Source organism: Bemisia tabaci, chromosome 5 (genome assembly GCF_918797505.1).
Source record: "Bemisia tabaci chromosome 5, PGI_BMITA_v3".
Classification (NCBI taxonomy): domain Eukaryota; kingdom Metazoa; phylum Arthropoda; class Insecta; order Hemiptera; family Aleyrodidae; genus Bemisia; species Bemisia tabaci.
In genome coordinates, this window is record NC_092797.1 from 37,571,768 (window position 1) to 37,587,668 (window position 15,901).

The 15,901-nt window shown below is 40.0% G+C and overlaps 1 protein-coding gene across 1 annotated transcript in view; it reads left to right on the forward strand.

The window, feature by feature from the left end:
• Nucleotides 1-895: 895 nt before the first annotated feature.
• dtn (transmembrane protein 132C dtn) overlaps nt 896-15,901 on the forward strand; it is a 253,373-nt gene continuing 238,367 nt past the window's right edge. The window contains 1 exon segment of the mRNA XM_019056775.2: nt 896-1,232. Coding sequence (XP_018912320.2) covers nt 1,196-1,232 — 37 coding nt within the window. The 5' untranslated portion in view covers nt 896-1,195.

A 15,901-nucleotide genomic window follows, 5' to 3' on the forward strand; every position in this document is an offset into this window, starting at 1 on the left:
TTCGATCTGTCGCTAGGACTCCATTATTAATGACGCATTTTTCAATTTGTCGAATCGAAATTAGGAGAATCTCTATCGGCGCCTAAAAAATACCCTTGCAGGAAAAATTCAAAATTCATTGTTCCAAAAAGCACCGAAAAAAAGGCAGAACTACATGGACTTTAAGTTCTCTTTGGATATGCCATACATTCAGATTGATAGCGCATGGTTAACTTTTTTCCATCGAAATTTCATAAGCCGGTACGGCACACGGCAGGGTAACTTTTCTAACTTTGAAATCCATTTTTTACCCATTCCCGTACCAAAAAAGAATTGTGGAACTTGCACTATTCTTCTTGTCAAGCGTTTACATTTGAAGCACCAACATTTTCTCGCACATTTTTCAGTTTTCATAAAATGGTTACTCTATTGAATAACCTTTATATAAGGAGTAATGACATGCCACACGGCGGTAAATTTTCTCATTTTAAAATCCAATTTTCCCCTCATCTCCCGTATCAGAAAGTTGTTTGCAACATTCAGCTAATCAATCTCTTCAAGCACTTTCATCCGAAGCAATAACATTTTCTCGAACATTTCCCATTGTACATCGTATTCAGTTTACCATCATACGTCCCCGTGCACGAATTTCATCGGAGCACGGTAATTTTCTCTCTGTCCTTCCCTGTTCCTCGAATTCTTTTCACTCCTCGGAAAGAAAGAAGATGAATGGAAAAGAGAAGTCTTAAAGAAGGGGGAATGGTTGTAGGAGTCGGGGCGACCGAAAAGGAGAGCTTTGCGCGGGCCGCGGGTCAATAATTCTCTTTTCTCGGAGCGCGCTCTGGCGCCCCCCCCCCCCCCCCCGCCCTCCCTCCGCCCTGGTCCTCGGATCCACTCGCCGAGTCCCGTCTCTCGAGTCCCGAAGTCTTCCAGTATTCCTCGAGCTCTCGTTCCGCGTGGAGGCCGCGTCGTTTTCGGGCCTGCCGAGTGTGTTTTCTCCTGTGTTTTGTTTGGGTTCGATTGTCGTGTTCCTGGTTTTTTCGAGACAGTCTGCTCTTTCGCTAGATGGTTGTCGTTTGATGCGAATGTCCGCCGAGTGCGAAGTCGTCTGTTGCGGGGGTGAAGTGTTACGGTTTCATGTGCTGGCCGGGTTGACATGTGATATGTAACCCGCGTCGACGAGTTTTGGATACTTTCAGAGGATTTTCGTCGACTCATGGAAATCTGGTTCCTTCTGCCGATTCTAGTTACAGGTAAAGAACCAACGTTTTTGGTATGCGATACTTGGTAGTTACGGACGTGCGCTTCGAGGAGGCGTATAACTACGTTTTGTCGTTCAACGGTGTCGCCGAGATGCGGTGTAATTCTTGACGCAGGTGCACCGATTCAACTTCGAAAGCTGGGTTTCTTTTGACGGGATTCTTGTATCGTTAGGAGTAAACATTTTGCGCTCGAGAAAAGAGGAGTTTCGGAACTGAAACAGCTAAGCGCCTGCCTGTCTGCCCGTCTGTTACCGGCGCCATAAGGCATAAGGCGCGCCCTGTTATTGGTGAGCACTGGGTTTTGGATTTTACATAAATATCCAGAAATGAATCAAAGAGAACGAAAAACACACTAACTCGATAGTATGAATATAATCAAGACGCACAACAAACTGCTCAGTAGGTGAAGAAGTTAGTCTAAGGAATACACTCGAAAAAAAAAAAAAAAAAAAAAAAAAAAAAAAAAAAAAAAAAAAAAAACAACACACACACATTGGATCTAGAGTCCAGACTCTTGAAAACATTGAGAAGAAAAAATACTCTTTATTCAATCAGATTTTTGCTTAAATCAAAAGGAAATCCGCTCAAATTAAGAGGCTTGGTTCTTAATTTAAGCAAAAATCCGATCGAAGCAAGAGTATTTTTTCTTGTCGATGTTTGTAAGAGTCTGGACTCTAGATCCAATGTGTTTTTTTTTCCAGTGTTGATTTTTGGTGCTGAAAAGTACTTGAGGACACTATAAAGCTCCAAACTGGAACAGATACGCTAACTTCAATGACCTTTATGAAAATTGACTGTTTTTAATGAACTAATTCAAATAATGGAAACGATGTAAGGCGATGAATTATTCGTTTAGCGCAGAAATGCAGCAAGTTCGAAGTATCTAGAGAAAAAATTGCTCTTCGGAGCAAAGGAGTAAAAGTGCGTCAGGAGTAAACATTTTGCGCTCGAGGAAAGAAGAGTGTTTGATCTGAAACAGTGCCCTGTCTGCTCGCCAGAAACCTGTGCCTTAAGGCGCACCCTGTTAGTTAAAAAGCACTGGTTTTGGATATTAAGGTGATTCGATGGACGCCATATTTTGTGTCAGAACGGCATGCGATATATCGCATCAATTGGTTCCATATTTTCAGCTACTCGTCATTTTTCTCCTATTTTGAGATCGCAATTTTGTTGTCAGGAGTCTAAAGCACTCACTTACCAATTTTAACAAAGAAATTCAACGTAATAAAGGCGTGGTTTTTTCAGAGAGAAAATATCGCATTCGAGTGCAGTTTCGATATCAGTATCGAATGCGATGTTTTCTCTCTGAAAAAACCACGCCTTTATTAAGTTGAATTTCTTTGTTAAAATTGGTAAGTGAGTGCTTTAGACTCCTGACAACAGAAGTGCGATCTCAAAATAGGAGAAAAATGACGAGTAGCTGAAAATATGGAACAAATTGATGCGATATATCGCATGCCGTTCTGACACAAAATATGGCGTCCATCGAATCACCTTAAATATCCACAAATAATGGATCTGTACAAGGTGATGAATTATTATAGCTTAGCGCAGAAAAGCCGGAAGTTTTGAAGTATCCCGAGCAAAAATTGGTCTTAGGATATTTACTTACTTTACAATTATTGATTTTCTGAACCTCGCGTCTTGGGTCAGATATTAATTACTACTAAATGCCCACACTCAAAGGCCCCTTTAGACATTATGAGAATACGAATAATTTGATTTTTCCAAGACGAATAATTACGGGCCTTTTTTTTACCCCATGCAACTTTTGCAAGTCCTTGAAGTTTTAATTCATTGAGTAGGGATAGTTGCTCAGGGTAGTCTTTTTTTGTTTAGAAACCATTGTGATAAACTTTTTACCAAGCGGCGTAGAATACCTGCCGTAAATGTCGCCTTGTAACGCATGAAGACGAATTTATTTGGGGGTAATTTTACGCAAGGGGGTGAGTGATCATCAGCCATCAGACGAAATCATCCTATATTCGATCAGTTTTGTCATCGGGCTCATGCTGATTCAAAGCAGAGGATGCGACAGAACGTGACGAACGAAGTTCCCATCATAACATTACCACATTGATAGTTGAGTGTCTCTAATGGAAGTTAGGTGGGTGAGTTCAAATAAGCGTCTAATTTGGTGTCCCGAGCTGTTTTAATCGTCATAATCTGAGAAACATGGGCAGATCAAATTTTTTTCTCATTTTCCACACTATTGTTGACTATTACATGCTATTTCCCACTTTATTTGGACTGAAATAAAAATTTAGGAGAACTTTGAATGTGCAAATTGCCTACATTTGTCCCAAATTTGCGTGTCCCCCGTGCCTGGTTCTTGACTTTAAATCGATGTTGCAGCATAACTAGAGTGATTATTTAAGAAAACTTTATCGGAGATGATAGGTAATGCTTTTGAATTTGAGAAAAAAAATATGTCAATTTATTTTTTGCTCCATCAATAACTTTTTCACGCGCTAGAATCATTGTCCCGAGCAACAGTCAGCAACAGTCAGGAGAGACATGGCAACGATGTAATAAGCTCTAAATGATTGCCGTAACGTTGAGGTTTTTCCAAAAACGACTTTTTTTGTTTTGATTGAATAGTTCACACGTCGTAGATGGCAAAAATTCTGAAATTCGCAAATTTTTGTGCAAGATTAACGCCATTAATGATGCCAAACAGAATGCTATACACGATAACTAACAGGGCGTCAAGCATACACACACACACTAATATCAGCTCGTAAAATACTTTCGAAGTGTGCGTTAGGGAAAATTTTCTCTTATTCCGATCCTCTAGGACGTGCTACTAAATATTCCGTGAAAAAAAACACCAAAATTGTCTTTACTGTTAGAGATAAGCTTAAAAAACAGCTTATTCCATCCTGTCCCGTTCCATCTGTCCCGTTCCATCCTGTCCCATATGTTTCCATCCTGTCCCATGTCCCATGTAGTGGGACAGAGTGGAAAACTGTTACAACTGAGACTTGCTTGTTTAAGCCCTGTAGGCGCTCTTTTCTACCGATTTAAGTGAAACTTGGTACCGGGGGTATTTTTCAATGGGGAACTCGAATTTTTAGTCGAATTTTGAAAATTCGAAAATCCAAGATGGCGGACATGACCTAAAATGCTATCGCAGCGCCTAATCAACTGAGACTTGTTTGTTTAAGCCCTGTAGGCGCTCTTTTCGACCGATTTAAGTGAAACTTGGTACACGGAGGTATTTTTCAATGGGGAACTCGAATTTTTAGTCGAATTTTCAAAATTCGAAAATCCAAGATGGCGGACATGGCCTAAAATGCTATCTCAGCGCCTAATCAATCGATTTACGCAAAACTTGGTACCCGGGGGTATTTTTGAATGGGAAACTCGAATTTTTAGTCGAATTTTCAAAATTCGAAAATCCAAGATGGCGGACGTGGCCTAAAATGCTATCTCAGCGCCTAATCAATCGATTTACGCAAAACTTGGTACCCGGGGGTATTTTTGAATGGGAAACTCGAATTTTTAGTCGAATTTTCAAAATTCGAAAATCCAAGATGGCGGACGTGGCCTAAAATGCTATCTCAGCACCTAATCAGTCGATTAAAGTGAAACTTGGTACCCGGGGGTACTTTTCAATGGGGAACTTAATTTTTAGTCAAATTTTTAAAATTCGAAAATCCAAGATGGCGGACATGGCCTAAAATGCTATCTCAGAGCCTAATCAATCGATTTACGCGAAACTTGGTACCCATGCGCCGCGGGTATTTTTGAGTGGGGAACTCGAATTTTAGTCAAATTTCCGAGATTCGAAAATCTAAGATGGTGGCCGTGGCTTAAAACACTATCTCGGTGACTAATTAATTGATTTTAATGAAACTGGACCGGAAAACCATGGTATAAGGAAAAGAAAGGAAATTTTAATAGGGGTGCAATAGGGTTTCTTATGTATCTTAGGCTACGAAATCGAAAAATTCCTGTGTTTTTTCCATCGTGCACAGATTCTCCCGGAAAATTGACTCTTCTGGAAAAGCTAGATTTTTAAGGAAAATTCCGATTTCTCCGGAAAAATTCCGAACTTTCCCAGGATAAATCGCATCGATACAGGTAAATGGAGGTGTTCTTCAGAATCAGCGCCAAAAATCTACTCTGAAACCATTGGCAAATCTTCGGAAAATCAAAAATCAAAAAAAAAAAAAAAAAAAAAAAAAAAAAGTTGACCGGTGTAATTGTTATATTAATGTAAGTCCTCAAACTTTTCCTGGCTTTATCACCACTTCAGCGGGTACACGCCCACTCGAAGTTTTAAAATTCGGTGTTTTTGATCCATTTTGTATTGCAATATTCCAAGAAATAAAAGCTTCTTCTCGTGTGAAACGAAAACAGTGCGCATTTTGATAAACAGACGGAACTGTCTAAAAGACAAGCAGAATAAGCTCCAGATATCTTTCATGACGGATGAATTTTTTCTTAATTTTTTTGGTTCTGCAAGATATGAAAGGGTTACATGTTTTCAATTATGCTTTAATTTAGTGCTCGACGATGCTTTTATGACAATTGTGTTCAATTTTTAATTAAAAGTATTATATGTCACCTCTGAGATGAAAATTTAGGAAATCAGGCAAAATTACGGCAAATTTTGGGAAGTGATACACTTGACGGTGGAAATTCGGGTTTAAGCCCAACTATTAAGCTCGACGAGCTATATTTCCTAAGTCTACACCTAATGATAGTCAAAATAAAGTTTGGTTTGCCCAAAAATTCAGAAAAAAATTTTGGGAGGAAATAGAACCTGGAATTTGACCCTTATTTGAATTCACCCAGGTCCCTCATTCATCGATACCAAATACTGTAGGAACACGATACCATTGAATGCACTGAAATCTGGGTCTGTCGCACGTAAGAGATGCATGCAGCCAACTGTGCGCACACTTAATTGGCAAAACCGTACGAAAATCACGTTACGCACATCAGAAATATTCCTAATCCTCTCCTTAATTCACAAATTGCGTAGTCTGCTTTGCGCTTTTTCAAAAGCATGGGTCCTTATTAGTCGCCAGCAAAAAGATTTCCGAAAGAAACCCTGATCTTAACTGACAAGGAATCAAGCTTTACACTGGAAATCGAAACACATTGGATCTCGAGTCCAGACTTTTGAAAACATTGACAAGAAAAAGGACTATTGAATCAATCAGATTTAAGCTTAAATCAAAAGGAAATCCGCTCAAATTAAGAGGCTTGGTTCTTGATTTAAGCTTAAATCTGATTGAATCAAGAGTATTTTTTCTTGTCGATGCTTTAAAGAGTCTGGACTCTAGATCCAGTGTGTTCTTTTTTCCAGTGTGAGGTATTCTTCCTAACTTTGAACGAAGGATCCTTATAGACAGAAAATCTTCTCATCAACCGTTGCACATCTTTCTCGCGCACAACTTCATTCAAGCATTTGAGAGCATTTGTCAAGGCAATCCAAACAAAATTCGAAAATTAACTCCTGAGAACGATTTAAATAATGTATCAAGCATGCGAGGAACATTTTGCGAGATTGTCCGTTCAATTAGATCAGTTTTACTACGTCCCTCCCATTTTGAGCCAACCTGATTGATGCAATTCGGAAAAATTGACTACCGACGCGGTACTTAAATTTGAGAAGGCGCGATGTGAGCCGCACAAATTTTGCGTTCAGGAGTTGATTTTAGGTATTCCTGAGGCGCCGAGCGTGGTTTTTGTGCGATTTTCAGCAAAACTTCTTTCAGCATGGCTACAGGTATCTGAGGTCTGTGAAAGACTATGATTACCAATGTTTCACCTGAAGTTTTGCCCAAGTGCTCCCATTCCATGGCCAGTGTTCGAAACTCACCTTTGAGTTTGAGGAGCCATGTGGCGCATCAAGCCCGATTTTTAGGCGCCATCGAAGATTTTTTAGGGGCCAAATTGACTTTTTGCCTATATATTACGGCGCATTTAATGAAAAGTTAGACGCAAGATGTTTTCGTAACAGAAATAGTAAGGAGCTGTAACTTGGGGAAGACAAAAGCACTAAGGACGAAATCGGGAAAAATAGACAAAGCTTTCACTTGTAGTGCTGAAAATTTCGAATAATCACCGAATATGAAAATTCAGATTTTCAGGAGCCACGTTGGCGCAGAGCCTTCATTTTTTAGGCGCATTTGGAGCGTTGGCGCCTGTGAGTTCCGAACACTGTCCATGGCAGTCAAAAGTTTCGGAATTTGGAACTTTTTTCTTTCAATTTCTTCCATTCCATGACCGTCAAAAGTCAGGATTCTTTTAGATTTTTTCTTAAGTCCCGAAAAATGCCGAAGATCCGGAACCTTTCGGGAATTTCGAGAAAAATTCAGGAAAATCTCAAAAGTCCCGGAATTCCGAACTAGTTTCGGGAAATGGGAGCACTTGTTTTGCCAAGACCTTTAGGCTCTATGATCATCAAGAAACCGTACACGTTAGAGATTTTGAACTCATTTGTGATCAGTTTCTAATGCTCACTAAACAGCGTGACGTGGTCAAAACATGGTCAAGTCCTTGAGGCTGGTTCGTCCGAGTATTAAATCACGTTTCAATAGGTGGAGATGTGCCCTATCAATTCGAACTTACGTACGCAAGGTTAGACGCCAATTCACTACGGCGCGACGCCACAATGACTGAGTGTATCAAGAGGTTATCTGATTTCGAAACAAGTTTTTTTTGTGGCACAGGTTCGAAAATCTGTCAAATCGTGCAAATTTTTTTTTTCGTTTTCCGCGCATAATGGAAATCGAAAAGAAAAAATAAATTGATAACTATCCCGCGGAGTGTTTTTTCAAAGAGCTGTACAGAAAATTTCTGTTAAAGTTTGAAATTATCATGAAATTCACGGAGTCGTAATGTTAGTCCATCTTTTCAAACCCTCCAAATTCCTACTTCGCATTTACTGAAATTGTCATCATGTAGGCTGCAGTTAAAAAAATTGAGCAATGAGAGATGTATTTTCAAATGAACGTTATATGAGTATACTGCAATTTTTTTTTAAAGCTCTTATTCGTCGCGCATACCTCAAAGTGACTCCCCCCCCCCCTCTCCCCCCTAGAACACAATATGCCGAGACTATTCTCAAAATATCCGTAAAGGAGAATTTGCAGGTCGCTGGAATTATGTCAATTTCACGTTTAAGAAGAAACAACTGAGTGAACTGAGCATGAGAGTACCCTTGGTTTCTAAAAATGCACAATCATTAGAGAATATGTTACCAATTACCTAATCTCTAAAATACACGTGTTTAAATGAGTAATGCCGCCAGATGACGACGTTACGAGGCGGAAAATTTTCTCACTTCAAAATATATTTTTCCTTAATTTTCTTATCGGAAAAAAAATCATGAAAAATACTGCGAACGCAACTGATTAAGCACTTAGATGCAGCAATAAAATGTTTTCGTGCAAATTCTCTATTCTTGAATATTCATCTACGGATATCCTTAGTAGTTTTTTCTGGCTCTTGCGGCGGGTAAATTAGATTCCAGGAATTTTCCAAGCTCGCATAGATCACTCCGAGATAGTAATCTTGGTCTAGAAAATTAGAAACAGTCCCGGAGTGTAATTTTAATCCTGGCGAACGAATCCCTCATAAGGTGTTACGCGCCTATCATAGCAAATGCTCACCAGAATAACTTGCTATGTCATCGTACTCATCATTGAACCTCCTGACTGCGTTGAGATGCTGAGAATAGGAGCCCACCGAGAGAAGAAAGAACAGAAAAGAAATAGCGATCGCTTACGGAGCCATAAAAAATAGGCCCGAAGATTCGATCCGTCAGGAACCCTCACTGCAGTCTCTGATTCCGATATAGGAGGCTGATTGACGAGGTGTAATCGAGAAACGATAGGCTGTTAGCGTAGGGAAAAAACTATCTTGAAATGCGGTGCGCTCATCAGTGGGAACAGGAATCTCTATCTCAGAGCTGAAAACTTTATATAGTAATGAGACGTTCGAAAAAAAACAGGTGGTTCTATAAAATTAATCGGGGCTTTGAAACAAGTAGATAATGTCCTGGAATCGCTAGTCGAAGTTATTTGTTGCGTCGACCAAATTCTATAGGAGAGGAATCCATTTTGCTCGTAATCCTGACGTGTTAGTGGAAAACTACACCGAGTTGATTCTTCTGTGTAGATGTTGATAGTCAAGGATAAAGTTGCTTTTTAAATATGTTTCTAGGTACACATAGAGTCCCTTTATACTGAGAGTCAAGACAATGTGAATCCATTTCTGATTGGTTACCGTATTTTAGGCCTCCACGGTGTCACAAACGGGAATAAAGATTACATGTTCACCAATTGCAAAGATTATAATCTGGAATGAACCGAGGAATCACGGGTTCGGCGAGGAACAAACGGAATGAGCGAAGGAACGGAGAAAGGATTTTGAGAATGGGCCGATCAAAGATTACGAAAAACGTTCAATTTCTGTAATCTTTATTCCCGTTTGTGACTCCATGAGGGGGTGTTGTCTTGACTCTCAGTATAAAGGGACTCTAGGTACACACACTTGTTTCGACGCTTCTTGAATGAAAAACTACGGGTGCAAATTGTTTTCAACCGCGCCGTTACGCGTTTTTTGCCTTTTGTTTGAAATCTATTTATTTTCGTTTCGTCGGTAGTTTTCTCCCTTTTTCTCCATAGTATGGGTGTAGCTGGAAAAGTTTTAGCAATTTTTTGAGCATTCATATCTAGCCTCTCAATATTATTTGACCCCTATGGTAAATGGACCCTTATACTCCCCTACAATTTTTTGTTCTTATGATATGACCTACGGCAATAATTACGGACGCCTCCATTCATAGGAAGCCGTGTTAAGTTTCTAATCATTGTTCGTTTTTTATTTCCCTTAACTGGGTACCTATGAGTGTAAAAATAAAATTATCTGAAGTATCCTCCGTAGACGCACCAGCCTCTTGTAATTTTTTTTAAAAAAATTGGGCTGTAAAGTAGGTAACTTTCACTCCTCGTGTGCGCAGTTAATTTCTACCGAGAAGTAAACTCGTGCCTCATTTATGCCGTGTTACCGTTCTGGAAGGATTACGTTCTCTTTAAACCTTGCTTAATTCTGTTAGAGGAATTAAGTTGTGTATGCGAAACTTCCATGAAACTCTTAATTCATTATTTTTGGCCACTGTTGAGCGCTGCTCTGTGTTTTCACTCAGTAACTACGTTTTCAAGCTCCTCAAATGTATACCAGCATTTTGCGTCATCAAACATACCTGCCCATGAGATTTTCGTTTGTTATGAGATTGATTAAATTATGCCGTCCAGAAAGCCTAGCGTGCATGGACTAATTAGTAGTGTATTTACGTAGAAAAACGATAACGGACATCAAGTTCCAAAAGTTTTACGTCATCGTTTTAACTAAGGGTCATATTTTCATTTCAACATTAATTCAATATCTTTCATATTTTCTTGAAATATTTTACGTGCAATTTCAAGACTCTATCTGTCACGAATAATTTCAACCCTGCCCGCGAACTGTGAGATCCTTCTTCCCATGGCCAGTTATATTTTCATCCCACCCTCGCCTTATACAATGAGTTGTCATGAATAGGATGATGCCTATCGCGGTCCAACGCGTAGGACATCCGATGCATATTTTGCGAGGCTGCGTTTTGCAACGTTAATTTAATTTTGCATCTAATCATGGTGTCTAGTTTTTTAAAAACCGGGATTCATCAGGAAAGGAAAATTTACCGGGAAAATCAGGGAATCTGTTCCAGAAACCGGGAATCTCCTCTCGAACCACCCAGGGATCATTTCGTTTTCAAAGGCGGTCTAATTTGACGTGCGCCAAAAAATGGCTGTAAGATGAATTCAAATCGATATGCATATCTAAAACTCTGGAAAATTACATTCTTTTCCCCAAGAAAACTTCGGTTTCTCATCAGGGAATGAGCTCCTGAAAATCAGGGGAAAATCAGGGAATGAGCTTTGCCAAGAAAACCAGACAGCATGATTTTGATACACATTTTTTAACATTTTAGACATTTTTTAACATTTTCCCAATTTTTCACGAAAAATTGCAACTTTGCCTGCGAACCATGAGATCCTTTTTCCCACGGCCGGTTATATTTTCATCCCACCCTGGCCTCATGCAATAAGTTGTCACGGATAGGACGAAACCTATCGCGGCCCAACGCGCGTGGGATATCCGCGAGAGGCGAGATTCGAGAGGGAACGAACCCGCCGCGCCGGAGTCGTAACCGAGATTCCAGGTAGATTCCGTTCCAATAAAAGAGCATTCCGGCTGATTATGCGAGGGAGGCAGGGGAGCCCCCGACTCGGACCCGAGAGCCTTGCACCTGTGACCCTGTGAGAATACAAAAACAGGGGATCCCGCTCCCCCCTCCCCCTCCCCCCCGCCGTAGCCAATTTACCCCGCGGGCCGGTCCCGGCGCACAGTGGATCGAGTCAATAGGGGAGGTCGGACAGAATTTGGAAACTTTAAAAGCTCTTATAACTCTGTTTTTACGAAACTTTGAGATTCTGAATGTGGTTCCATTGGTTTCCAAGTGAAATTTTCCATCATTAGCACCCCTTAAAGTTAAAATTGTGATGAGATAAACGTAAAATTTCACAATTTTTGTCAAAAATTTCATGTCCGACTTCCTCTGTTGACTCGATCCACTGTGCGACGTGGAGGAGCCTTCGCGCCGGGCCCGGGACCCGGACGTTGATCCTTTTCTTCATCAATCGAAAGTATTCATGCCGAAAGGAACTATGTCTCGCGCAAATCCTAAGCAAGTAGTTCCTTTCAGCGTAAATACGTTTAATTCGTCGTCGGCCGCTCGGGAACGGCTTGGGAACATGAAAACTCAATTATCATCGGAACCTTATTGTACTTATGCATGCCTAGCTTTTAATTTGAATTGTCCGTAAATTATTTTTGCCAATTCACGCCTTGAGAATGTTACACTGGTAAAAAAAAACACATTGGATCTAGAGACCAGACCCTTGAAAACATTGACAAGAAAAAGGACTCTTGATTCAGTCAGATTTAAGCTTAAATCAAAAGGAAATCTACTCAAATTAAGAGGCTTGGTTCTTGATTCAAGCTTAAATCTAATTGAATCAAGAGTATTTTTTCTTGTCGATGTTTTTAAGAGTCTGGACTCTAGATCCTATGTGTTTTTTTTCCAGGGTAAAATACCTATTGTCCCTACGTTAAATGTAGAAATAATACTCCAATTTGAAGGAAAACCGGCGTATGAACCTTTGGATACTGACGAATTATCTTTGATGAAGTAGGAAACTTGTGAATATTTTTTTTCGTATTATTCAGAAAATATTACTATCTATTAGACTGAGTTCATTAGAAAAGAACCAACCCATATTTTTGAAAAAAATGAGTTAGGAATGTTTTTGAGTTCTACTAGCCGTATAATTTCTCCCGCCAGAAACTGAAAGTCGAAAAAATGAGTTAAGAATGTTTTTGAGTTCTACTAGCCGTATAATTTTCCCTGCCAGAAACTGAAGGTTGAAAGATAGAAATTAGTTTGTGAAAAGAGGGGTTAAAGTTTATATACTACATTGAGCCCAATGCAGGAATAAAACTTCAAACCTCTTTTTCTCATTTTCAACTTAATTTTTGTTCGTGTGTGTGTTTGTCACATTATGTGCATGGTTTTAAAATTTCCAAGGAAACACCCAGATCGGTAGAAACATTTTGCCTAACAACAGAACTGCACAAGAAAATTCGAACAAATTTCCGAAGAGCTTAAAACTAGAAAAATTATTGAATGACACATTTCCTGTGTTCTTTTGCTGATCTGCCAGGAAAGAAATGGCTACTAGGTAATGCCGGTTCGGCTCTGTTTATTCAGTATACATCACTACATCAGGATGGGTAAAAAAAAGAGCCGACTGGCTAAAACTAATCCACCTCTGAAAGTTTCAACTTAATGTGGGTCGATTACTCGGCCCAATTTACATTTTGACTGCATTTTGCAATGAGGAACTTCGAGCTCCAACTCATCCTTAAACACATCTGTCCGCACGAGGAAACTAATTAAGCACATGTCGTCTTTTAAATGAATTGGAGATAGCAGTTCCCAACTGCATAACGTAGTCCAAGTAATTAAGAGAAGAAAAAAAAAATTTCAATTTTGGCTCGGGTCCGATGTTAGAATAGTACCGGGCTCGTATCAATTTACAGGGAAATCGAACTCAGTAGGGATAAAAAATTCACATTAAAGTTAAAAAATGCGCTCTATAGAGATTCAGTGCAAAACTGCTAACTTATGTACTTCCGTTACTAACTTTTTTTTTTTAAAAAAAACAGATATCCTTATCTTTTGTAAAAAATAAAACGTCTCATCGGGTAAAACCTTGTATGATATCCGAGATAAAACGGTTTCACGTGTATTTTGAATGTAAGAACGCCAGGAATGTCTGAAACGCATGTGCACGCTTCCATCCAGTGGTTGTGCAATAAAGCGGCGATACGTCAAAATAAATTCTCTGCTAGTTTTTAGAGAAATGGTTGTCATTGGCAGCCGTTCATAGAGTAATTTATCAGGACGTTACACCATTCGATCACGTACATAATGTGACGCGCCGTGAAATTAAACAGCCATTTATCGTATTCGCTGATAACCAAGAGAATTTAAGGAATCCGTAGGATTGCATAAGCCAGAGAGCACATTCCCATTCTGCAGCAAGAACTGAATTTAACGCTCTGAAATTTGCAGCATTGATTTGATTAATAGATGATTTAGCACGCATGAAGTCATAATCCTTCATCTGCCGAAATATTCCGTTTTCGACGCTCTTCCATTTGCATCATGCAGTGAAAACTCATGAGCAGCCGCAAATAGCCGCATTATTTTGCCGTGCCAAGGAAAAACGCCGTATGAACACTCTAGATTTGCCAAATGTCCGTCACTAAAATGTCTATTTTAAGGATATTTATGAATTTTCTCCCCTGAAATTCTGTGGAACTTCGAGTGAAATTGCGAACAAAATTATTTGAAAAATTGGCAGAAAAATATTCATAAGTTTTCCGGGAAAGTTGTGTTTTGTCCTAGGAATTTGGCAACGCCTGAAGGTTCATACGGCGTTCTTCCTTAGCACGGCTATATTGTACGGTGATGACTGCGTGCCGCAACAGTTCCTGAATACCACTATTTCGACCTGTCGAGGCCCAAATTGCATATGCCATGGAATGAAGGCGATCTTCGTCGGGAGTATCTCTAAGCAAATTTTATCTAATTTTGGTCCTTTCATCCGTGGATATTCTCAGGATTTTAATGATTGAGGGAGAAGTAACAAAATAAAATACGGACCATCCAGACAAAACTTCAAGGCTTTAATTTGTTTTTTTCTTTTTTTCTGACGAGAAACTCAGAGAAAGTGCATAGGGAGCATCTGTGCACCTTGGATTAGTCAAATTTTAAACATCAAAATAGCCGGGTACTTAGATAAGCAAGGTTGCCTTTACTTACACGGGAAAAAAGTGTTTGACGCTATTCCTTAAAATTATGTCGCAACCCCAATTTGTCACATGATATTGACATTTCCAATTAAATATGTGGTAGCTCCGCAACTCAAGTTGGGCACTTAATGGTGCAATATACGGGTTAGTGACCTAAATCAGGGTACCACCGTGACTAACTGGACATGTCCGTATCTTCCAACAATCCAAAATCCCCTTGCTTTTCTTCCATGCAGAGCTAAAAGTTATCATCTAAAGCTGGAAAACCCGGCGCTCAGTGACAGCCCAACCAATGGAGATGTTGCATGTGTGAGGAATTTGCGATTTGACTGTTGATTCTTATGTAAAAGTTCGCGAGAAACACGATGGTGCTATTGGTTTTCTCTGAAATCATCTCCCAAGCTCATAAAAAGCTCTCGAAGTGAGGCCAAAATGGAGGGGATATCCCACCCCACCCTGAGAGTCCACGTCTACATCAAGACAAACTCTGTATGCAAAGATAGGGGATAAAAACATTAGCAGGGTTGCCGTGTTTTCAGTTTTGGAGTCCCCAAATAAAGTGGCAGCCCTGTCAATGTATTTGCTCCCTATCTTTGCGTAGAGAGTTTGTTTTGGTGTAGAGACGGACTCTCAGAATGGCGTGGGATATCCCCTCCATTTTGGCCTCAACTTGAGAGCTTTTTTTTGAGCTTGGGAGTTTATTTCGGAGAAAACTAGTGGCCACATCGTGTTTCTCGCGAACTTTTACATAAGAATCAACAGTCAAATCGCAAATTCCTCGCACATGCAACATCTCAATTTTTATAGACACATAGACATAGACATTTCGAATCATTCGAACTTGGAAGAAGTCACCACGAGATGAACGAAGGAAGAAAGTGGATACTCCAAGACTAAAAATCCGTGTTTGCGGTCGACATGACCAGCTTTGTAGGTGGCGGCGCACCTCTGGTAGTCCGATACCTCTTTTTTGCCTCAAGTTCATGGCGAGGGTGTGAATTCTTCGCGTCAACCACAGAAAGCAATTTCAACCCTGAGCTTATAACCGAGGAGAGAGAGCATCCAGCCGGTAATTCGGTATCGTTATTCTTGGTTCCTGCCCCCGCAACGGACTTCGTTTTGCGGCGCACCCGCACTCGGAGACCGCAAACCGGATTTAACGCTTTAAACCCGACTCCATCGATTTGATTAATAGTTTTATTTGCGTGTATGCA